Source organism: Brachionichthys hirsutus, chromosome 13 (genome assembly GCF_040956055.1).
Source record: "Brachionichthys hirsutus isolate HB-005 chromosome 13, CSIRO-AGI_Bhir_v1, whole genome shotgun sequence".
Lineage (NCBI taxonomy): Eukaryota > Metazoa > Chordata > Actinopteri > Lophiiformes > Brachionichthyidae > Brachionichthys > Brachionichthys hirsutus.
The window spans coordinates 4,488,745-4,513,979 of record NC_090909.1 but is presented as its reverse complement, the minus strand read 5'-3'; the positions used below and the strand labels follow the sequence as shown (position 1 = coordinate 4,513,979).

The 25,235-nt window shown below is 43.7% G+C and overlaps 3 protein-coding genes and 2 long non-coding RNA genes across 5 annotated transcripts in view; 2 read left to right on the top strand and 3 right to left on the bottom strand.

The window, feature by feature from the left end:
- The window catches only part of igf2bp3 (insulin-like growth factor 2 mRNA binding protein 3), a 16,051-nt gene extending 15,257 nt beyond the window's left edge, over positions 1–794 (bottom strand). Inside the window, 2 exon segments of the mRNA XM_068747052.1 lie at positions 574–689; positions 692–794. Of these exon segments, the coding sequence (XP_068603153.1) occupies positions 574–689; positions 692–794 (219 nt within the window).
- A 6,086-nt stretch (positions 795–6,880) lies between these two features.
- tra2a (transformer 2 alpha homolog) lies at positions 6,881–12,069 on the bottom strand. Its single transcript, XM_068746945.1, has 9 exons — positions 11,951–12,069; positions 9,695–9,822; positions 9,355–9,520; positions 9,036–9,086; positions 8,549–8,737; positions 8,081–8,196; positions 7,824–7,946; positions 7,673–7,743; positions 6,881–7,533 (listed from the first exon to the last, which is right to left on the bottom strand). The coding sequence occupies exons 1-9, from the start codon at positions 11,984–11,986 to the stop codon at positions 7,523–7,525; spliced, it is 891 nt and encodes a 296-aa protein (XP_068603046.1). The 5' UTR covers positions 11,987–12,069; the 3' UTR covers positions 6,881–7,522.
- On the top strand, positions 11,730–12,079 carry LOC137902851 (uncharacterized). The gene is made up of 3 exons (XR_011105751.1): positions 11,730–11,788; positions 11,894–11,938; positions 12,035–12,079. It is a non-coding gene; the product is annotated as an uncharacterized lncRNA (long non-coding RNA).
- Positions 12,080–12,878: 799 nt separating this feature from the next.
- ccdc126 (coiled-coil domain containing 126) lies at positions 12,879–15,591 on the bottom strand. Its single transcript, XM_068746946.1, has 3 exons — positions 15,446–15,591; positions 14,000–14,558; positions 12,879–13,903 (listed from the first exon to the last, which is right to left on the bottom strand). Exons 2-3 carry the CDS (start codon positions 14,235–14,237, stop codon positions 13,653–13,655), a joined length of 489 nt encoding a protein of 162 aa, XP_068603047.1. The 5' UTR covers positions 14,238–14,558; positions 15,446–15,591; the 3' UTR covers positions 12,879–13,652.
- A 242-nt stretch (positions 15,592–15,833) lies between these two features.
- Positions 15,834–18,010, top strand: LOC137903419 (uncharacterized). Its single transcript, XR_011105761.1, has 3 exons — positions 15,834–16,184; positions 16,869–17,042; positions 17,762–18,010. It is a non-coding gene; the product is annotated as an uncharacterized lncRNA (long non-coding RNA).
- Positions 18,011–25,235: the final 7,225 nt, after the last annotated feature.

Sequence of the window (25,235 nt, the reverse complement as noted above, 5' to 3'; positions counted from 1 at the left end):
TCAGACTAGGAAGACACGAGCGAACCAGACACGACTCCCAGATCCCAATGCAAGAATGAACAGCGCAGGAGATCAGAACCTCCGCGAACTTTACTAACGAACCGGGGGGGGGGGGGCTACCGGGATCCAGGAGCAAACGGGCGCGTCGCTCCATTTAGTTGGCCTCCATTTGACCAACACAATTTAAACCACCTGGTGCGGCAGCGTGGGCGAAGCGAGAAGGCCTCAGATCAGGAGTCAGAGATGATGGAATAAGTTTCAAATTGAAACTGGTTAAAAAAAATAATAAGAAGAAGCAGTGACCACGGTGCGGCCTCCAAATCGTGCCAAAAGTGTGTGTGTGTGTGGGGGGGGGGGGGGGGGGGGTTGCGCGATAAGATCCCACGGATCCGCCGTGAACGCAACAGAGACGTGCGTTTAAATAAGAAAGCCTTGGGTTCTCATCCACGCGGCTCGTCTTTACGCGATGAATTTACGATTTAGTGTTTAAAATAAAAACAAAATACATTTTAAAGCGAACCGGGACAGCCATTTGTGCGAGCGGACGGTGTCAAAAGGCCAAGCAAAGGTTGCGTGAGAGAAAGAAACGCAAAAAAAATTCGAACTCCAAAATGTCTCACCTGAAAGAACATCTATGGCCTTCATCGCAGCCTTCTCGTCCGGGCAATCCACGAACGCGTAGCCGGTTTGAGCAGGAACGGCCCGCTGAACGGAACCTTCCACTGCTCAAAGACACTTTCCAAGTCCTCCTCGCTCGCCTCGGCGCTCACGTTCCCAATGTACAGCTTGTTCATGTTCTGCGCTGGATGGAAGGGGTGGGGGGGGTACAATCTTTACGGCTGAGGAGGGAAGGGGGGAAGGGGGGGGGGGGATAAGTTTGTCTTGCGCTCACGAATATATCCCAGCGTTTTTTGGAGTCGCCGAAAATCGCAGTTACTACTATACGGCGGGGGCGGCCGTGGCGTGCGTCCGGTCGTTCCGAGCCACAGAGAGATTTAAACTGGCGGCCTCAGTGCGCGTGCGCGTGCGTCTCCCTCGCCCCGCTGTCGCGATCGCGCAATAAATAAACGCTCAATTATTAAATGCGCGTCTCCCCCCCAAACGATGGCGGGCTGAGTGAGAGAGAGAGGGAGAGAGAGAGAGAGAGAGAGAGAGAGAGAGGGGGGGGACTGCTTTGAGTCTTCCTCCAAACCTCTTTGGCAAAGACGCAGAGAATGTCACACACGGTAAAGCTGGCGCCCGCCTCCAAGTCTGGAGCCTGGAAAAGAAGAAGAAAAGAAGAAGAAGAAGAGGAGGAGTAGGGGGGGGGCTAGAAATCCTCCGCTATTCCGGCTTTTTTTTGAATGAGCCACGCGTTCAAACTACAAATCAGCCCACGCGAGGAATCCCAATTGCTCAATTAAGTGTTTTGAGATTGGGGGGGGGGGGACACACACCAAAGGGGGGCGAGTGGGTTGGCGTTGAGGAGGAGAAGAAGAAGAAGAAAACCTGAAAACCTGGCGAGCGACGTGCGTGGAGGGATTCCGTGAGAATTCAGCGCGTCTTCACTAGAATCACATTCTCCGTAGAATCCGCGGTTCTCATTGGCCGGTTGATGAATGGCGAAGCGGCAGTGCGCTTTGGACACGCCCACAACGGAGAGCCGCAGATGATATGGGGGGGGGGGGAGCTTTGCGCACGGGCGGCGCTGTATTTATAGAGTAAAATGAGGGGGGGGGGGCACTCATTACTGTATTGCGTTGTATTGTTAATTTGCACGCTGAACACATTAAACTATGGGGGGGGGGGGGGGGGCTGCGCCGCCCCTCAGAGCCTCGCGCAACGTGCGCGTGACACGTCACGTATACTACAATCCACAGACGTCATCCATCTTGTCCAACTAGAAGAGGCCATGTCCTCCTGAAACCCAGCTCAAAGTCCAACGGCAGGCCCCAATTACTTCATTGATCACATCGGAGCGTGCGTGGACTCCACGGGAGCGCGCTTTTCTTTATTTTAAGGGCGCTTGAACAAAGGGAGGAGGATAAGGCGGAGCGCATGGCGAACACGCCGACCTACACTTCCCCAGCATGGAGCGGCGTTCACCCCCCCCCCTCTCCCACACCGACGTGCCACCCGAGCGTCGTATGTAACGCACAGCCCGGCCCATTCACGTTACATGGCTTACGTGTCACAAACATTCACCGGAAAAGGCCAAAAGTCTGCTTGCCCCCCCCCCCCCCCCCCCCGTCAGAAGGACAGCGTTGACAGCGCTGAAGACTGATTGAATCAATAATAATCAATAACAATGTCGACGAGCACAAGGTCGATGTCACGAAAGAGCAGAACTTGTTTCATTTTTAGACCCCCCCCCCTTGGAAAATCATTATATATGGAAATAAATCTCCTATTTTTCCATTTCTGTGTGTTTTTGTTTTGTTTATTATCGTGACATTGATAAATATTCCGAACATCTTTGTGTAGCTCGATAAAAAAGATTGTGTCTGAAATATTTTCTTGTTTTTGTTTTCAGGATGATCATGTTACATGTCGATGATTTATGTACGAAGGACTTTCAACGGAAACAAGACCGCAAGGGCTTTATTTGAAATGCTCCTCTTAGACAGGATGTTTGACTGTACTCGTACTGTAATACATACTACTGTACTGTAATACATGCTACTGTTTGACTGTACTTGTACTGTAATACATGCTACTGTTTGACTGTACTTGTACTGTAATAATACTACTGTTTGACTGTACTTGTACTGTAATACATGCTACTGTTTGACTGTACTTGTACTGTAATAATACTACTGTTTGACTGTACTTGTACTCTAACATTCTATCTAATAAATATATTCTGCACCTATTCTGACTTATACTATGGAATATTCCTCACATATTCATTTATAATTATTTTTCCCCTCATTAAATTTCAGTTATTTGATATTATAAGTTACTTTTTTAAAGCCTTTTATTTGTATAAATTAGTTGTTGGGAAAAACTTGACGTGGGTGGAAACTCCATGTAAATTGCAGAAGAGCCACGCTTTGAGCTGAGACGACGATTCCCTGCGTGTTTGCTCATGGGTAGAGTCAGACCGGGGACCGTGGCTCTCACCGGGCTTTACTCCCTCAGCTGCTGAGCAAACACACACACAGCTCTCTGATTGGTCAGTGGGCTGTCCAATCAGCGGGCTGCAGACCCGTCCGCACCGCCGCTGCTGGCTCGGCCTCAACGCGCGCGTTCATTGGTTCGACTATTCTATAAGGCATCAGCGCGCCAATTACGCATTCGCCTCGTGGACTCTCTGCTCGGCTTTAGGACTAAAAGATGAAACGAAACGCGAACCCGAACCCGCGGCGCGTTCTCACCACCGTTCCGAACTTTTTCACGAACGTTCTGTGTTTACATTCACGAAGCGTTTGTGTAAACAGCTTCCGTGAAAGGCGCGCGCAATGGCGCGTTAAATGTCCGTTTAAAGCGACTCTTTAACCGTGTTTTAGTTTTATATTAAAGATATATAAATCTAATATATTTATATATTTTATATTTTAAACTTGCATTAATTTAAATTAAAGATGTATCCACCTGGACGCATTCGATCGACCTGGTTGAGTTTAAACAATTTTTTGCAACCTGGTTTATTTGTCTTCACTTATTTCCACGTCACGCGGAGTAACGAATCGCGACACGCACGCGTTCGTTCTGCCGTAAAGTGCTTCGCCCGTCGGACAGACGTCCCAGACCGGACGTATGGAGACGGAGGTCACGTGATCCCGTAGCCGGGTTTTAATAATGAAGTGATGCATGGCGACCAGAGCGCAGAGTCTCTGCAGGAGGAGTTTAGGGAATGTATCACTGAGGAATGTACAGAAAGCCGCCCCCCCCTCCCCCCCCCCGCTTCGGCACGTCCTCTCTCAATGGACTAATTCCATAGGGGGACATCAAGTTTCTGACTGGACTGCATCCTGTGGGAAGATGGTCAGAGCAGGAGAAAGATCTGAGAACAATCGATCTGGTGAAACATATTTCTAGAGAGGACGGTGAGGTTGGGGAGGGTTGGGGAGGGTTGGGGAGGGTTGGGGAGGGTTGGGGGGGGGGCAGCCATGATTGTTTAAGTAAAACAAGGCGCTTATAGCCCGACTTGGAGCCGTTGGCTTCACTCCAACATGTAGAGACAGTCTGCGCCGCCAATGCGCAGAATCACGGGATTCTGGTCTCTGGTGAGATTTACTTTTATTTATTTTAACTTGTGCCAGGCGGTTTTATTTAGTTTTTCTCTTTTTTTTTTTTACTTTTACAATGTTCTCTTTGCATTTGTAAGCATTCAACGCACCGGCTCGGACGGACAGCCTGCAGGGCGCAGAGCGGTCAACGCCATGTTGAGGAGACTCTGCACTGCAGCCTTTACAATAACTTGAATGAGGGGGAATAATCCGGCCGCGGATGGTTACGCAGGTCTGTGTTCCTGGGTGCAAACACAACGCCTGTGTTTTACCTCTGATTCGGGAGTTTTTTGAAGGATCCCAAACAGAATAAATGCTGATTATTCTCACCAGAATGACGACTTTCATCTCACTAGAAAATGGCGGGTTGTGCCCCCCCCCCTCTACTTTAAAACGCATCATTTGGTTTTCCACAGCAAGTGACTTTTAATCAATGGATCGATGCCGAATTGATTACAGCTAATATAAGGAAATGTATGTTGTTTTTAAATCACTTTTTTTGAACAGTTGTGAAAATGATTGGAAAGAGTACAAAAGGTGAACTAAACGTGGATCAATAAGACTTGGGGGGAAAAAAGGATTTAAATTGAGGGGATGTTTTATGGCAATAATATCCCTCTGGTGTTGTTTTTAAACACAGAAAAGTTGTTAATTTCACCAGTCGTACTGTTCCTGTTTGCTGTTTCAGACGAGGCCAATTCTTTTCAAGAGATATTTGAAGCAAACTTTATGAAATTCTTTCCTCTTGGATTTCTAACTATATATTGTGTTTATAGTAATAAGCTTGGAAATCCTTTTAATTGTCATTATTTTAAACGAAAAAGAAAACCAAATGCACAGCTGTTGATTGTTGTGTTGTTATTTATCTCAAGATGAGTGTGCTTTGGTTGTTGTGGCTGGGGGGGGGGGGGGGAGGTTGTTGGTTTCAGCATCCTCATGGACTCCCTTGGTTTTGAGAAAATGTATTTTTGAAACTAGTCCAAAAGAAATTAAATGTTTAAATGTATTAGCTTCTGAAAGAAGCAGTTTATTGTGCTTTACGTTTGATGTATTTTACACTGGATCGTGTGGAAAGCACATGATGATTTGAATTTGGAAAATAATAGGATGTTTGATGCCGCAGGTGGGAAAGTTAATTAAAAATATTGCTATTAATCACTGTGAATATTGATTTTGTTCGGGGTAATCATGATTCCTTCTGTAATTAATTTCATTTGATAAATACATATTAATTGAGGTGGATTTAATTGAGTTTTTGAAGCAGTCACTTGTGCAAATGTTAAAGTGGAGTAAATTAACTTCTGTCACCAACAACTGAGATGGAAAACTTTGAAAGTTTTGAAACTGATTATAAAAATGGATTTATGCATTCATCTAAACCGGTCCAGAGTTATTAAATAAAAAAGAAGAAGGAATAAATGACATCACACAGAAAAAAGAAGTTGTTTGCAGAATGAGTTTTAATGTTTTACGCAACAGGACGTAGTTCCAGGTTTTCATTATCAGAAAACATCTCCCATTGAATGATGAAGTTCATCATGATAGAAACGGAGAGGCGATGTTTCAGCTCGACATCTAGAACTCTGCCAGGTAGGATAATCAGCAGAAACAGACATTTAAATGGGTTGTTCCTGCTGGAGCCTGATGCGAGGATTTTAGTCCCCCCCCCCCACCTGTAGTTAAACCATGCAGAAGTCCTGCCCTGTTAGACATCACATCTGAAGGGTATCCTCACAGTTCGACAGTTGTTTGATTAGAACATTAAAACCTCTCCAGCACGAGAAATAACCATTTGGCACAACTTTTTTTCTTCCAATCCTAAATTAATTGTTTAAATATACGATTTTATATATCTATATTACATCTCAAGAGTTTCTATCTCCCTATATGTTCCCAGCTTGTGAAAATGCCCCATTGTGTCTCCTATACGCATCAAAGTTTTAGCCATCATGTCGATTCTGTGTCGATGCCCGATCTCAGGGAAGAAAGAGAAACGCGTACAACACAACACAACCTCAGGTGTGACCATAAAATCAAGTTCCTCGTCCGTCTTTCCCTTCGGCAGCTCCGTTTCTCTACGAAGGAAAAACTTAAGAATGATCTGCACAGGCAGGTTAAAGGACTTAAAGTAGCTCAGGGATCCGTGGAGCCATTTGGTTCACGTCTCACGGGTGCTGAAACTTTGACCCTTCCAGCTCATCCTCATCTCGGAATGTTGGGATTGATCCTTGATTCGGTGTGAACCAACAACGCTGAGGGGGCCCCCGCAACACGTCGGCGATGATTATTAACCTCGTTCTGACCGGAGCGCCTCATCAGGTCTAAGGTCTGCAGATAAGGAGCCTCGCACTCATTCCGGTTTGCTTTTGGGATCAGGGCACTCCAGCTGCATGATCCCGTTCGGACCTCGTCTCGCATCCAATGCCACATCTCATTTGTGATCCCCCCCCCCCCCCCCCCGATCAAGCTGTGCTGATGCAGTTTGCAAATGTCTCTATTGTTCAACTACAGTCAGATATGTGACAAAGGACTATGATGACGGAGCCAAGCAGAGCTATTTTGTTGCCGTCGTAGGGAAGTAGTTATAAATGTAGAATATTCATCGCTGTTCTGTATCTTGTGCGATGAAAGCCATCCAATAATAAATAAAGGCTTGGTAAAAGTCACTCCTGGCATGTTTTATTTGGTGTATTGAAGAAAACTAACAATCAAATGTGTTAAAGAGTGATTCAAGAGGAAAAAGAAACGCACTTTAAATGTGTGTGATCATATACATTCATGCATATCGTCTTGTTCTTGTTCTGTGAAACTCCCACAAGTTGTTTTTTAGCACCTCGCCCACTCAACTTAACGCAGTAACTCCTCCCCACCTTAAAAAACAAAACCAAAAGTTTCTTGCACATTAAAGCCAGACAACGACATTACACAATTTGTGGTTTTCATATTTTTGTATTGTCAAATAAACAAAAATGTAATAACAGAAAAACAAATACTGAATGCGAGAAGGGGACCATCCTCTGAGCGCTGGAATAAACGGCCAACAACATTTACCAACATCAGTTTTTTCTCCATTGTGATAAGAACCATATTATTCATCTGCCAAGCGGAACAATATCGTGGGACAGAAAAAAAAAAGTATCTTTACCAACAGTTCTGAATTCTCCGCTCACATTCGACAAAAATCAATGAATGCATCTTAAAATTAAGACATATTGCATGTAACAAAGAGGCATGCACATTTTTAATGTCCCCCCCCTGAGGAATCCACACATCAATTTATTGGAGGGAAGCCAAACGTTGGAAGACGCGTCTTAATATCGCCCTGCGAAGAGAAAATTAAATGTGCGTTAGAGCCGTTACAAGTCTGTTACTAATAGAGAGAAATCAATCAATGATGTGTGAATCTGTTGTGTCCAGGCACGACACGACGGACGCACTTGGTGCTTCTTCCTCGCACTTACGTGGGCTGTAGGAGCGGGAGCGGGAGCGAGACCTGTACCGATCGTAGTAGGGCGATGGCGAGCGCCGACGACTGCAAAGACACAACAAAATCGAACGCTTTCACACACGCAAACGTTTGAAGTCACCTTTGTACTCGGGTCATTTACTCACCTATACCTATAGTCATACTCATCGTAGCCGTCGTAGCCGCCGCGGTCGTAGTACGAGTCTCTTCCCCCCCGCCTGCTGCCGCTGCCGCCGCCGCCGCCGCCGCCGCCAAATCCACCTCCATTGCTGTTCAGATAAAAAAAAAAAAAAAAAAGCTCATGACTTCCAAGCGCCCCTCATTTGAAACACACAGAAATTGATATAAATGCTTCCCAAAAAGGCTACAGTTTGAAACGACTTGACGTCAATATTGGTCTTACTGGGTTGGTCGGCCCATGTATATTCCTGGCGTGGGGGTGTGGGGCCGTTTGGTAATAGAAAAGTCCACTCTGATGCGCCTCCCATCCAGCTCCATGCCATTGGCTTGCTCCATTGCCTAAGGAAGGTAAAAAGAAATCAGTCTAAATGATTTTTGGTGAAGTTATTTAATTCAGAGTTCCATCACACGACAGCAGGGGAGCGTGACGGAGCTGACACCTAGTGGCAAACTCATGTAATCACAGTGGCTTCATCTGTATTGAAAAGCCTTGAAACCGAGAATTATGGATTACAATGGGAGATTATTCCTGTGAAGTAGTAAAAAAAAAAAACTGTCAAAGGGAACAAATAAGTACAACTACTACTATGTATTACCACTTTTCATTGCCATCTAAAAACACCAGAGAAACGCAAATCGAACAATCGTTGACTTTCTGATCGCTAAAGAAAAACAAATATTTCCCCAATACCTCCTTGGAATCCTCAAGTTTCTCGTAGTAAATGAAGGCGAAGCCACGGGAGCGACCGGTGCGCTGATCGTACACCACATTAACCCCTGCCAGGTGACCATATCGTGAAAACACCTCCCTCAGGTCGCGCTCCGTGGTGTACAGGCTCAAGCCAAAAACCCCCAGACATTTGCTGGGATCAGGGTTTGCCTGGAGGGTTAAAAAAAAAAAACAACAACAACAAGGATCAGAGTCAACCACTTAAAGCACGGAAATAAACGCACACAAGTCGTCACTTAATATCTGTAATAGAAAATAAAATACAGCCATTTCAATAAAACACAGAATAACTGGATGATGAATAGTCTGAAGAATCTTTACCAATCAAATCATTATTTAAATCAGTTTATATCAATGGATGCCAACCAGCCTGTCTATTAGCAGCATCTTTGACCCACACATAAAACATTACAACACTCTCCGAGAATATGTTAGAGGTTCAACGTACCCTCACATCAGCATCACCGGGACTATGCGCTTCTTTTGTCAAGTCCTGGCTCTGTTGGTACAAGGAGAGGGGGGGGGGAGGGGGGGGGGTAATAAAAAGGGGCTATTAAATGTCATGTTTAAGCGGTTTCTCACTGCATCATCAACAACAAAATGTTTCACCCATTTAAAAAAAAATGACGCATTTAATTCCCCTTGAAATTAAAGCTTAACATAAATAAAATTCCCGTCAGAATATCTTCCACACACTGAATACTTCTTGCAACACCTGCAGTGGGTTTTCTGCAAGAGTCTTCATAACTTCAGTCCTGAAAGCTCACCCTGGAGCCAGCAGGCCGCCTCCCGTCCGACGCCGGAGAGCCACTCCGGCTCCTCCTGCGGCCGTTCTCAGGGCTGTAGGAGCGAGAGCGGGACCTCCTCCGACGGGAAGCAGAGTGCGAGCGTGAACGGCTACGGCGCCGGTTAGAGTGGTGCCTCGAATGGGACCTGAAACGGACCCGGCGGAGAACAGGTGCTCAACGTGAATGGAACAGACGAGAAACTCACACGACAGCAAAGAGGAAATCCCATAATCTGGGATTATGATTGACATATTTGAGTCTCTATAATAAGCACTCCTATATTTGCACAAAGGCTTTCGTGAGGTTCTCGCGTACATACCCAGATTTTGACCGAGAGTTGGATCTGGAACATTTGGAGGCCCTGGACGGGCTCGGCGAGCCGGATCTTCTATCCGACTTGACCCGGGATGGGCTCCCGTGATCCGATTTGGACGGGGAGCGCGACCCCTATTTGCCACACCGGGATGTTAACGACTTCTCGTGGATATCGAGCAATTGCAGTTACTTCTTTTAGCAGAACAACAATCGAGTACAGAGAAGGGAGTACTACAGTATGTCGTATATTTAGATAATGCAGTTTAACTGTGAAGGAAAGGGTTAGGAATCTCGTAATCTCAATAGATGAATATCTCGTTTACAGCGTGGCCTACGTTTAAACACGGGAGCCATCAAGGTAAAAGAACTAAACATGCATTTTCACGTTACAAAAAGGGATCATGGTAATGAAGATATGACACAAACAGTATGTTTACTTAACCTAGGGACACATTCATTCTTCCAGATTCTTTACACGCTACTCGATTCTCTCAGGATTTCTATCCTTCTTCATTCTTCTTTTTTCAGTTTTCTCATTTTCTGATTCCAGGTCAGTTTTTCTCTCTTCACCCAAACAGACACCGGTTTCATTTAAGCCATTACACTGCGACCGCGTCTATCTGACACCATTCTTCCGTCACATTTCCTCCCTTTCCACTTCTATGTTCTGCTCTGTACATGTTTTCATTAGCCTTCTTTTATCTTGAAATTTGTTCTTCCATCATTCTTGGATAAAACTCTTCAAATCCGTCACGATCAATAACCTTAATGAAGAAAGAACATTCAATAAAATTAAGATCATAGATTTTGAGAAAGGAAGAATATTTTTGAATTAAATAAATGACACTTAATGCAATACAATTGGATAAAGAGTAAAGGTGCAGAAATGTAACATACATAGTTTCAGCGTAAAGTTAATGAATGTAGCAAATATTTAAATTTGTTTAATAAAGAGCGTGAAAGCAGGGAAGACGAGAGACAGTGAACTAATTAACTGGCTGGCTACACAAAAGAACGTACAAAATGGTGGATAACTCTAAAACCAAGCAGGCCAAATGTAAATACAATTTGCAGCTGTTAATGGATTTTAAAGATACCGACAGTCAGGGGTCCGGTTTACGCATCAGTAGCTAGTCGACCGGGAAGGCTGCACAAAAGATGCTGAAGTTAGCTTCTGATTTGACGATGAGGGAAATCTAATTTGTATTGTTGACAGGCAAATCTTGATTTTTATTTCCCGTCTCCGTGGTACCGTTATGAGAGCCTTAACCTGGTCTGTAACTCACTTTCAAATTTGTGAAATCTTTAGCCCATTTCCAAAAATAAAAACATTTTAAGAAGGACACTTTCACTTATCACATTATAAAATATGGATATACTGAATTAAAATAATAACCTTAGACTACGCAACCTGGACCTGATGATGTCGTGGACAAATAACACGGTCCAAGTGTTTGGTTACTTTTGAAAGAGACCACGTCCAGAGAAGTTTGGGAATTAGAAAAAATAACACGTCTCCCCTCAGTAGATGTTTTTAGGAATATGCAGCCTCTCTGGGATCGAGTCGAAATGACTTTGTATATTGTATCCAACTGTCAAATCATGAAATACTTCAAATATTACATACTTCATGTATTATAACAATTTGAGGGAAAGAAAGAGCTTTAATATATTTGGGGGGGGATAAACCATCACAATGAAGTGTCACAGGAAAAAGGTAAGATATTTTATAACACTCTCGGAACATACACCGTGACGTCACCCATGGGTCAACTGGCCTGTCATCAGAGAACACTGGCGAGAAAACGCTCTCAAATGAACTCTAAATGTTAAAATCCAGGTAATATTTTACCATTTCGAGTACTTTATCTCCCTTTAATTCGTCTCCGCAAATAACGTCGAGGTTTCACAAATTTGAAAGCCGGTTTCGGATCACCGAAGCCTGAAACGTGCGGCCGTGCACGTTGACGCTCGGTCGAACGGGCCGGTGAGCATCGAACCAGAGGATAACTTCAGCCTTGTCATGCAAAATGTTGGCTTTAGTTTAAAAACCAAAACACCCTCCGACTCTCTGGGGACGTCGCCATTCACCAAAAAGGTATGGCGCTATGCGGCTAAAGTTTAGCTCGCAATTTAGCTGCCATTAGCCGTCGTTAGCTGAGCATTAGCCTAACATAGTGTTCTCTATCTATCTATCCACAAGGAAGGAAAAAAGGACGAACGGAAGGGATATCTGACGTCATTTGTAGTAACTGCTTACCCGTCCTTCATAATTTCCGTCCTCAACGTCACTCATTGTTTAGAGAAGATAATACAAACGATTTTTTTTTTTTTTTTTTTCCAGACACGCCGATGCTCAGGTTTAACCCAAAATAGAAGATGGCGCGAGAAGTGGGCGTTATGGCGCCGCAGTTTCTGACGTCACATCCTGTCACGCCTCTTCCGCCCCCTAAACTCCCAAAAGGAAAAATATATGCTAGCTGCTTTGTTTGGGCACAACATGAAGACATTCCACGCAACATTTTGATGGAAGGACACCAAAATGAATTTACTCTATTGTGTTGGGTACAATGTCAACACATACATTATTCTTCCAAACACATTTAATAAAGTGTAAAAAAATCTGATTTAAAAACTGACTGAAATGGTAGAATTACTTTTCATTAATCTATTTATTAGTAAAATCTCACAGCAGCAGGCTTGGTTTGCAATTTTGAATACTTTAGCTAAATGAAGCAACATACACATTCAGCGTCACTCATTGTAAAGACAGTCATAACAGTTAAATTTCACTCTAAATGCCTTCATACATCATACATGAGAAATACTACGAAGTTTTGGTTTTTGCCTCATATTTTAATAAATCGCCAACATTTATTTGGTGTCAGATAATCCCGATATTGCCCATCTTTGCCACCGCCCACAGTTCATCTTAATGAAAACAAAGGTAAGAAGTCAGGACCAGCAGAAATGTGCAACATCCATCTCCTTAAAATATTCTTAAAGCCAAAGTTGGATCAGGTTGTTATTTTTAGGAAATCTCTGCAGAGCAACATGAACCCTGAACATGTGCAAACAGTCATGTCTGTAAACATAACAGCAAACAGAAAACTGACTAAACGGGAACTTCAATTTGATTTACAGACAAAGCCAAATTCCTCTGAACATGAGGTTAAGGGCATTATTGGATTTCATGCAATACATAGGCCACACACACACACACACACACACACACACACACACACACACTCATCTAAACAGTGGCATCATCCATTCACGTCTAAAGCTGCATAAATGTTTTGTACAAACCATCCTGTAGCAACTTTGAAAATATGTATAGTCTCTTCTGGTGGAATGGAAACAACATTCTTTGGATTATCTCTTTCAGGTGAACGACACAGTTCATCCGTCGTTCAAATCTATGTGGCCGCTCAAAGTAAAATCTTCTTCAGGACACTATTTAGCAACTGCAACAGCTCAAAAATTAAACGCACCTATTAGCTACACGTCGGTATAAACTATTGCAATTATCGATGACTGCTTTTGAGTTCGGCATGTTGATATGTTGAAATTGCAGTTAACACCAAAGGAAAATGAGCCTTGGACTCTGTTTTACAATGCGGTGTTTGAGAATCTAGTCCATTGGGCAAGTGTTTATGCCATTCTTCATCTGCTGCAACAGTCAGATGCTGATACAGCATTATAAGAGATGCTAAACATTTAAGCTAAATGAAGTCGACGGTGCGACTATAAAACATTTGCCGATAAGCTTGGTAAAAAGAAAAGAAAAGAAAAGAATACCAGCATTGGATGCGATAGCGCATAACGAAGTCTTTCTCCTCCCCTCCACGGAGGTTGAACATTTCTGAGAAGCATCCCATATGTGATCACACTGGATGTCCATGTCTTTAATTGTTCGCCGTTACCTCGCTGATAAATGCTGATCGGCATATCCATCAGCGCTACGCTCCTTGATGCGGCCGAGGCCTATTAGGAACGTGCGGGTGAAGGCGTGACGTTCCTGGGTGGTTACCGGGCACCGCCGGCTTTGAGGATTTCAGAGGGGCAGCGGGAGCAGAGGACAGGACGCCCCCCGCTGTGTGGGACACGTTCGTGGAGGAGGAATTGACCATCCCTTCTATTTTCCCCTCCATTTTGACCAGCCGTGTCAAAATATCATCCAGCAACACAGCTATAGTCCTCTTCAGATCAGCTGTGTGAGAGAAAGGAGGAAGAAAACAAGATAATGAGTATTTTTTTCACATATTTATAGAGGAGTAATTATCTTACACATTGATTACGAGCTTACCATAACCAGCCATAGACGTCCCCTGCGGTCCACTCGGTGAATTCTGATTCTCCTCTGTGAGGACTTTGACATATCGGCGGCTGAGTTCCAAGATCTGCTCACGCAATTCAGCGCTGCTCTGGTGGCGAGGCCGCTGCACCGTGTAGCGCAGCAACGTGAAGCCCCACACCAGGCTGAATAGCAGCAGCAGCACACTCAGCTTCTGGGACATGTTCCTGCGCAGGAGTGCCCCCAGCATGTCACCGCAGGTGGGCAAAGGCGAGGAGGGGCCGGAGACGGGCGATTCCTGTGTAGGGTATCTACTCCCCGGGAGAGCGGGGAGAGAGAGCCGATGGGGATTCAGTTTCTCCCTCGAACGGCCTCCAGCAGGACACAAACGTGTTTTACACCAATACAGCGAAGGAGTTTCTCTAACTAGTGAAGCTTCTCATCCCCAGAAGGAAGCTCCTGCACACAGATGGGGGGGGGGGCTGTAATGTCTGACTCCAAATAGTCAATACAGGTCAGGCACTCGGGCTGGGGCTCTGCAGACATTGTTGACGGCGTTGAAGAAAGCAAACTAAAAAAAAATAAATAAGAAAGAAATGAATTTTTAATGATTTAATGAAATCGCCTTTGCAGCTCAACCTGCAACACAAAAGCCACGTGGAGGAAGTTCATTCATTCATTCCCAAATCCCAACGACACAACTATGATGAGTGCGAAATAGCCTGAAACCGTATATGAAGAGGAAATTCAGTGAACATTCGGATTCAAAACATTTTCACCAACATCTTTCTCTGTATTCTCTCTTGGGTATGGTGTGTGTGTGTGTGTGTGTGTGTGTGTAGTTATGTGAGCGATGGGACAGTGACTGAGGGAATTAATAATGAAAAGATCGGTAACAAAATCCGTTTAGTGATTCCCAGTATCTGTCCATCACACTCACGTCCTTCCTATGACCCGGGCTCGAGTCTATTCAATTCTTAGGTAACCCCCCCCCCGTTTTTGGGTTGGCACAGAAACAAACCAAATATCAAAATATATAACTGATTTTGAGTCTCCAATTGACCAAAACCAACGCACACGTAGAAAGAACATTGCAAACTTCATACAGGAATTCTTGCATATTTATGTAACTGCAGTAATAGAAGGTGGATTGTTTTCTGTGCCATATACCATCAAATATTTAAACTCAAAACCAGCATATTAAAAGAACCACAAGTCTTTTGTTGATCCGTCATGACGCGAGGCGCATCGTGCAACTCATGTGATGACCGCAACGATAAAGCACAAGGTAGCAGTAAAAACATCGAACCTCGAAGTTATATATTGATAGCTAGCACCCATCAAAGGCCCTTCGGCTCACCAGCAGCCGACCCGGAAGCATGACATGACACAACAACAACAACAACAACAACAACAACAACAACAACAACAACAGACCGAGAAACAAACCACACGTACCTGACCCGGAATCCAACGACAGCCGCTAACTTCGTAAAGACGGAGACTGGCTAACTTTGTCACGGTGGCGCAACGAGGGTTACGCAGATAAACGAGCCAACGCCTAAAGCTAAAACTCGGCCACGGGAACAATCATTTCGAATACTTAAAATACTTTTACGCCAAAAAAAAATAAAAAAAAAGGTTTCTAAAAATCCTCCGAGGCTCCATGAAATAATTCGTGCTAGCTTGACGCGTTGGAGCCGCGAAACTAAAAAGTTGATGTTCAACAAAAAAATACTATTAAGGAATAAAGTAAATCGATATAAAAACAGAATATGCCTGCTGCTTAACAACAGGCTTACCTTGAGGTCGCGGGGGGGCTCGGGGGGGGGCCAGGGGAGCTCCCCGGCTGCGGTATCTGGCTGACACTGAATGATGCTTGTTGTTGGGCAACCCTCTGGGCTGTCGTTGCTTTCGCCGGAACAAAAATGTCGAGCAACCCGATGGTCGCGTCACAAACATTTGCTCCCGAGCTTTGCGTGGACGTGTCGCTTCACTCTGGTGGATATTTCGGCTTCTTGCTTCATGGTTTCCAAGAGAACTGAAGTCGACAGCTCGAATTTCAAGCAAGGAAGGAATATTGCTGACTGTTTTGGATTGCGTGAACGGTTTCAGGCGCGCGTCATTACTGCGGAATCATGGGAAATGTATTGCAATAAAAAAAAAAATCCAAGTTTGCGGGAGAGGACAAACGCGGGTAGGTCGTGGCTATTCTAACTAAAGGTTAACGGTGTATAAATGTTAATGTGCTTTAGCTAATATTTAAAACCAGCTCATCGTGCTTAAGAAGCCAGCGACGCTTTTGAAACAACGCTTGTAGTTCGGCCTTCGGCCGCTAGAAGGACAAAGAAAGCAGTTACCATGGCAACCGTATGGTAAACAGTAGTTAGCTGCGCCAAGGAGAAAAACACAGAGCTGTCGAACTCGGACTTTAACAATGGCCATATTTTGTGGAGATTCGTCCGCTTTGAAAGCAGTGGACGAATACTGGGAGTACAGAAGGTCTGCCTGTTTTTATCTTCTGAAGACCCCCCCCCCCCCCTTATCAATAGTGAAATTATTGGATGATGATTAATACTACTACTATAACTTGGTCATGTTCATCTTAATGTTAGTTGTTGGCGATACAAAGCTTTAACTTGTTAAATGTTTAGTCATCCAGGGTTAAAAATACATTAGCTATTCTATCTTGCTTGTTTTTATCACCAAATCAGATCATCAGTATTATTTATTCAAGGTAATATTTTACTGGGGCCTGTCAGATCAATACTGTTGGCCTAACATCTCCTCTGAACGGGTGTAACGCCTACAGAAGAAGAAGAAAAAGACGCATAGAAATGTTAATATTTGAATAGCTTTAATGGTGGTTTTTGTTCTCAAGGATTGTTGGTGATGATGATGGAGGCACCCTGTTCACTCCAGAGCAATTTGAAGGGTACAAGAGGAAGATGCTGCCTCAACGAGTAAAGAATAGGTTGTATGCGAGTTTTGGAGCGCCGGGAGGAATTGACTGCAACCTCATCGGCCCTGAGACGCAGTGCTTCTGTTCACATAGGTATTCAGACATTCCCCTACCTTACACTTCACCAGACACAAGGAGCTGACGGGGTTCAGCTCCTTGTTGGATGGTTACCCCGCATTGGAAGATAATAGTTGGGGGTGAGCGGCAGATGTGCGGACAGTACGTATTATAAGTATTTAATGAAGGTTTCAGCAGAGGGATCCACTTTGAAGCAGGCAGTGCTGAGGCGATGGCATGAGAGGGCAGCAGAGATCAGCACAGCGGCGGTGTATCCAGGGCTGGGATCCGTTCCCCTTCAGGAGCGCAATGTGAAGAAAGATTTGCACCCATGAGAAGGATTCACTGAGTTTACTTCTCTATAGAGCCATCTTTCTATCATATAGAAGATGTACTTCATTAATATACATCATTACACAAAATTTGGATGTTGGGGGAAAAAAATGAAATGCGTGAAGAAAAAAATGTCACGCGTTTGAAAATATGTTTGCAATTATATATATTGGATCACGCCAGAGCAGTTCTTCATTCTCACCTCCTTCAAATACTCCAGAAATATAGTTAATGATTGAAAGTGCAACACCAATTCAATGTGTACATTAATTCACGAGTATTACTTCTCTATGGTTCGTTGCACTAATTATTCCACAATTCAGACTCTGATGAATGAGCTGAATATGTCATTTGCATAAGTTCCATGAACAACATCCACTGTTTACGTTTGATTTTCTTGATCTCTATTGCATCTTTTTCAGAATAAAAAAGGGAAGACGACCACAGGAAGAAATGTTAATAGATCTATAACAGTGTATTGAACAAAGCACTGTAACTATAGATAATATTGTTGCTGTCTTTTTGTATTGTTTTAAACAGTTAAATAAGATGTAAATAATCTTAAACGACAATCGAAGAACGCAACTATATGATTTCTTACCTTATCATACTTCATACCCAAACTAAGCCACTTTTATTTATTGCTGTTGTCTTCAAATAAGATAAATAAACTGGTCATTAAAAAAAAAAAGTAAAGTCTGTGTGATTGATGTTTTCTTATTGGGGGGGGGGGGCACCCACTCAACATAACCAAAATAACACCAGAACCATGGAGCTTTGTAAATTCACAGATAGAAGTACTGTGTACGATTGATTAATCCCATTCCTCACGCAGATCAGAAATGATGAGATCTGATTTAATCCACACAATGAATGGAGACTGAAGCAGGTCACGTTTTTTTTCCACCGAGTAATGAAACGAACGGCATCTGATGATTCACTCCCACTCAAATGTTTCCAGAGTGATGGAAATCCAACTGGATCGGCGTCCCCGGTGATGCTGGCCACTGCGTCTCAAGACAACTGCGTTCCAACGTGCGCATTACCTGAGGGAAATAGCTTGTGCGTGTGAATGAGCCGAGCAGGTGGCTGTGAGGGAAAGGAATGTCTAAGAAACGGCTCGGATGCACCTGGGTCTCTTTGAACAAATGCTAAAGAGGAAGAAAGTGGACGGGAGCTCACTTCAGAGTCGGCGCGTCTCTGTGGTGGCCACGGAATCACGTTGCTACCAGATAAAGAACGTGCACGTATGAGCTGTGGGCCAATTATGCTCTCTCTTTGTCTCTCAGAAGAGTTTTTGACTGCTGGAATCAAGTATTCACAGAAGAACAACAACATTTGAGCTGCTTTCAGCTGCTCGATGCTGGACGGGTTCACGCCCAGAGAGGAAAGCACAGTTAATTTACCAGGCAGACATCTACGATGGCAAATTGTAATTTACGGTAATTGCCTTTTCATAACAGCCCTTTGGAGGCTCCAGGTAATTTACTTTGGCCATTAGATGAAGAGAATTGCTGCCAGACTCCCCTTTTATCCCCGCGGGAACCACGCCCAGCTGGACTGACAGGTCTGCCACAAATAAATCAGGAGAGGAGAACAGAAGATTCATTTGGCAATTACCGTGCATGGAAATACTTAATCAGTGACGGTAAACACACACTTATGTCATTGTGTGTGTGTGTGGGGGGGGGGGGGGGGGCATTATCTATGTTCTACCTTTGATTCAAAGGGTTCTAAATGCTCGTGAAGTTCCTTACTTACAGAATTGGAGCTTATCATCAATTGGAGCAGATATAGATGTTTTGATGTTCTCATTTAATGATCTGTAAGACGGGAACAAGAATCCAAACATTGCTTCAGTCAAATGGCTACGCCATAAATCTCGTCTACTAAGTACCATAAAAATGTAAATTGGGTCAATTATTGTTCTGGTTTTGTGGAGAAATGTTTTCTTAAACACATGAATTCACTACTCAGTCACGCATTTGTGCATTTAGTTGCCTTCCTGTGACGTTGCTGCTATTGAGTGTTGGACTTGTTTTAATAATGTACTAATAGGGCTTCAGTGTGAGTGAACGCGCTGCGCTCTTTGTGTCCAACTGCTCCTATTCACAGAAATTCAAACAAATGCACCCTTTTACCAGCTACCTGAATAGAATGATTTAATCTGGGAAAAGCCTTTAATTAGCTAGAACAAATATGTGGACACGTTGCCTGTGTTTTGTGAACGCGGAAGCACTTTCTATAGTGCATTAGATGGTCTGCTTAAATCAGACATTTCATTTCCATTATTAGGCTGCTTTTCAACGGTGCCTGCCACTTGCATTGTGTGTTAATAGATTTAACTTGGTGGCTCTATTTATCATCAGCTTCAACCTACAAACAATGGCCATATTCTGAATATATGGGTGAATATATATTTATTTATTGTCGTCCAAGGAGCATCTGGCTCGAGCGTGATGCAACCCGACGCCCGCGACCTCACGCAGGTCACAACATTTCAACTTATATGTTAAAAGCAAACTCACAACTTTCACCAGGTCCCCTAAAATCACGGCTCGGGGGTCTGTGCCCTGCACACCTGAGCCGAACCGACCTGTCACAGCTCGGAGACGTGACCTTCTGTTCACCTGTCAAACCAAAAACACCTTTATGAGATGCGTTAGTCTGACAGTGGCATTAGCGGCGCTGTCAACCCCCCCGGGAGCAGGTGTGGCAGGAACACGCTTCTATTCTCACAGACAGACACACTGAGAGAGAGAGAGAGCGAGGAAGAGTAAAGTTAAAGCTCTGTGACTGTCAAAGCAGGGGGGGGTTAATTAGAGCAATAGAAGAACAAGGGAGACAACGACAGAGGAGCTCGTTTATTTCATTTTATTTCCTCATTGAGAAGTTGTCAGTATTTTACTCACTCTGAACCGAATTTGGAGACAAGCTCGTGTTCTCTGAAGTATTATGGTATATGGTTTGCAAAGGCTGTCAATCAATGTCAAGGCCAGAACAAAGAAGCCAATCGAGGGGGGGGGGGGGGGGGGCGTGCTTCTCCCGGGCGTTGATCTCTAACGGCACAGGAGAAGCGGGTCGTAGAAGTGATACATTCTACGAATGTAAGCCAATTATTATTTCTTTCAGAAGTCGGTGGAGTCATAAAACAGAATATTGCTTATGCAAATGTGACCGAATATCGGTAATGAAATCTAAATCGAGACCCTTCAACTGCAATGCAACACAAGTTGAGATAAATCAGGCTTCGCGAATACAAGGTGATAATCTTATTTATTGAAGCTTATTAATTCAATGATGATGATGATGATGAGCATCCCTGAAGCCTCCAGTATGACTGTAATAATCAGTCCTTACGTACTCAAAATACCTTCAGCTTGCAGCTGCAGCCCGCGGAGCTGCCGGTGCTATAAGTAGTAGTAGTAAGAGAGTAGTGCAGTCAAAGGCGATAATTTAAACGTCAGAATTGTGTGTGAGTGGTGCGATGGCTGCGAGAACGCCGACACTGCCGTTGTATTTGTCCTCCCAGCTCGCTTGCATGTGACCACCTGATTGAAGCCACAGGCTGCCTCGCTTGTGTCCCCCCCCCCCCCCCCCCCCCACAGGTGCACGTATGGTAAATTTGAAAAGTGTGATTCACAGCAGCAGAAAATGACTGGTCTTTGCATTTCTATTCATCTTTCCATAAAATCTTACTTGTCCAAACCAGGAGGTTGATGGTAGGAGGGGGGAAACATTTCAACATTTCAACAGCTTGAGCTGCAAAGTGCTTCTTCTCTACAGGAATATTTCAAATAGCAATTAAAGCACCAAGACTTTTTCTTTGTCTTTCCCTTGAGCTGGAATAGAATACTGTCTTCTTCCTCCTTTAGACTGCACAAGAATCCAGCAGAGTTCTTCTATGTTGATTTTTTTAGTTTGCAATTTTATTCCTGACGTTTTCTTAGTTTGAATTCATCATTCCATATTAATATTGTACTTTTTTTTTTCAGCAGAGGTCTGTTCTCGGACGCCTGTGTTTTTTGAGTTTTTCCAGACAAACACTAACCGGCCTCTCAACTTTACCTAAACATCTGTATCGTTTCGACACTTCCACACGCAGCCTCAAGCTGTTTCCTTCCGAAGAGGTGTTGCATTTATTGAGGTGAGTCACCGTGTGTATGTGTGAGACTAAAATCCTGTGATCACGGTGATGCGATCAGAACTTTGCACTCCACCTGCGCTCACTTGTGTCTCTTTCCTCGTCTCCCTCTTAGCATCCTGTGCTACACAAAAAGCTCTCGCCGCATCCTCTGCTGCACCTTAAAGAGCGGCACTGCGGAAGAACACTGATTTTGATAGATTGCATGCTGGCAGGGCTGGTGTACAAAAGGATCATGAATGGGAAGTAAATGAGGCACTTACTGATACAGATTCATTTGAAGTGCTATTTGGGTTTTCTTATTAAGTGGAGATTAGGCTCTTCTTTGACTGACGTGCCTCTACATTCACATTTAGGGCTTTTTGTTCGCATCTCTATTTCCATCTGATGGAGTCAACCACAAAATTGAAGTAAAGGGGCTGATTCAATGAAACAGCGTGTCATGAAAAGTGTTCATGGAAATCTGTTTGAGCTCTTTTTTATTCCAGATCTCCGAGGCGTCGCCTTCGAATCTTATTTTGGTAAAGAGGCCGCCTGTAGAAGACTCATTTGATGCGATTCTTTTGTGGCTTCAGCTGGCTTTATTGATCTCATTGTGCAAAAGAAATGTGACTTGATTGTGGAATCATTCATCACCTTCTTTCTATAGAGAAACCTCATAAACATCCAAGCATCCCTGTGAATGTTGCAATAATAAGACAATAACTTAAATAATATATACACAGGTAATTCAATAGGACATTAGTTTTATTTTATTTTGTTGTTACGCTGTTAACATTCTTAAATCTTACGACTGCAAACTGGATTGATCCCACTCTTGGGGAAAATCCATAATCATCCATAATAATCCTTCTCGTATATTCGTTGGAAATTAGTCTTATTAGCTGATTCTATTTTTAGTTTTGCGTGTTTTCATGCTTTTTTTTAAAATAAATAGAAACCGCTTTAAACGCACTAATGAGCGCGTCACCGGTGACGTTAAAATGAAGACGGGCAGCTCTGACGCGTTTTTTCGGCAGCGCCTCACAGGTATAAAGACGCACCGCGCTCCAAGCGCCAGAGGACACAAGAGACGCCAAAGGACTGCGCGCAAACCTCCGCCGACTCTCTGGGAAATGTAAGTACCCTCATTTTGAATTGAGTGATATTATTAAACTTATCCTTGTTATTACAGCTGACGTCTAAATGTTTTTAATTCACACTAATGCTGAAAGTTTTTCTTGCAGTAATAAGTGGCGTGGTGTTTAAACTGTTTTGGGTGAGACTGTCACTGAGCAAGTTTTATATACTTTGCTGGAACCCAGATGCATCCTAACTTGGTGAATTGTCTGGGGACTCTGGGGCTCCTGCTGTGGGCCCTGCTCTGTCTGGGCGCCCTGACGGAGGGATACCCGGTGAAGCCGGAGAACCCGGGGGAGGATGCCCCCGCCGAGGATCTGGCCAAGTACTACTCAGCCCTGAGACACTACATCAACCTCATCACAAGGCAGAGGTAGGAGGACTATGTGGCACCTCTGCACACGAATAGACGAGGTCATTTCCACCATGCAGGCGGTAACCACAAAATGTAATCTGATCAATTCATTCAGATTAATCCTGCTGTTTTGGTGTTGTGTTTTAAAAGGCGTTGGGATATTCAGCCATTCTAAATCTACGGTGCCAGATTGAATCCAGAATCAGCTACTGAGGAATGAAAGTATTCTCATTTTGCTAGATTGCTTATTGTCTGTGAAGGGATTGTATGTGTGTGTGTGTATATATATATACAATGACTTTGACCTAGTGATCTGACAATGATGCACAACAATTAGGCATCCAACAAAGTCCATGCAGGAGCTGCGAGTCTCTTGCAGGTCTGCCTGCAGCTTCTCACAGCTTCTTACAGAGAAACCGGCAACCGCTGCCCGTTTACAACCTGCAAAACGAGTCCGGATCAGAACCGACTGTAAGGCTCAGCATGCTGTGCAGCTTTCTTTATTGTAAGGGCTTGCATTGCCGCTATATACAGTCATTTAACCACCAGCAGTTCCAAGTGCACCGGGCACGGCTTATCATCAGAGAGACAGACAAGGAAATAAGACGACCTGCGAGGAAACTCCTGAGTCTGGATCTGACTCCGTTCACGCCTCACTAAGCTTCTAATTGGACCCGTGACATTTTAGCCATGGGCTCCTCTTTTCTCTATTATATGATGTGATATGACTTGCTGGAGCCTATCCCAGCTTGCTATGGGCGAGAGGCGGGGCACACCTCGGACGCATCGCCAGAGCATCTCGGATATTATATTATATCATTCCAGTTATTGTACTTGAAGACATAGCTTTGAAATGTACCCAAATTCTGACATGGCTTCTCTTTGTGTGTGTGTGTGTGTGTGTGTGTGTGTGTGTGTGTGTGTTTCTCAGGTATGGGAAGCGATCCAGTCCTGAGATTCTGGACACACTAGTCTCAGAGCTGCTGCTGAAGGAAAGTACGGACACACTTCCACAGTCGAGGTTTGTCTGATACAGAGTGGAAGATCTCCATGCTGTTTTTAACCCTCGCAGGACCCTGACCTTGTCCTTTGTCTCTCTCTCTCTCTCTCTCTTGCTCTATCACCAGATATGACCCATCATTGTGGTGATGCCATCCTTTGTTGATTTACTGCCGGACCACTGCTCACATCCTGACTCTCACACATGAACCACTTCATACGGTTTTGCGCTAAATTAGCTTCCTATTAGCTTCCATTTATACCCCCCCACCCCCCTCCATCACCGACAGTTAACAGCAGCTTTCTGTATGTGCCATAACAATGTAAATAATGTATTCAGATTTATCATCTGTGGAACATAAATGTGATTGTATAGTATAATTGTGCTATTAAAGACTGTTTGAAGAAATAATCTTGATTTCTGACATTTTAATGTTTGTGTTAATCGTTTAAAACATTGAAAACTCGCCAGATGTTGAGTGAAAAATGGCCCGAGTTGGACTCGCCTGTCTGCACAAAGGGTTAAAATGGAGCAACGACTCGCGTCATACATCTTAATTTATATTCTTTGATTAATTTACACTTGATTGAGCCACACCTTGAAGCTGGGCCACGTGACTGGACCAACTCAAGCTCTTAAACTCCAGATAACAGGTGGAAGTCGACAATCATAAATGTCTTACAGCTGATGGCGCCCTCCTGTGGCCAAAAGGATGAACTCTTAAATAACACGTCCGTGCGCAGACTTGAAATTATTACCGCAGCCGTGACATCTAAATCATCCCAGAGAGCCAGAAACAAGCCACCAGACAAACGTGTTTGTGTTTTGTGTTCTTCAATAATAACTTGCTCACTACAGCCTATATTTTGAGTTCTGAGTGGCCATATTGTTTTTCAAATGTCTCTTTGTGTTAGCGTTTGGTGTTGTGTAAAATAAAATATTAATAATTAAAACGATCAGTGCGATATATAGATAGATAGATAGATAGATAGCTAGATAGAGACTTTATTTATTCTGAAGGAAATTCTGTATGACCTAATGCTCTGTAACATGCATACATTCAATACGCCAGTGTATGCATATAAATACACAAACATATAAATACATTACTAACACGACACTGCGAACATAAATATCACACACAGCTAACGTAAGTACACAAATCTGACCTACTGATACGTAACTGACGTATAATACATTATTTTGCAGATACTCATATATAAACATATAAATACCCAGCAGTAAGTATTACACCGTCATATAGTAATATAGTTGACA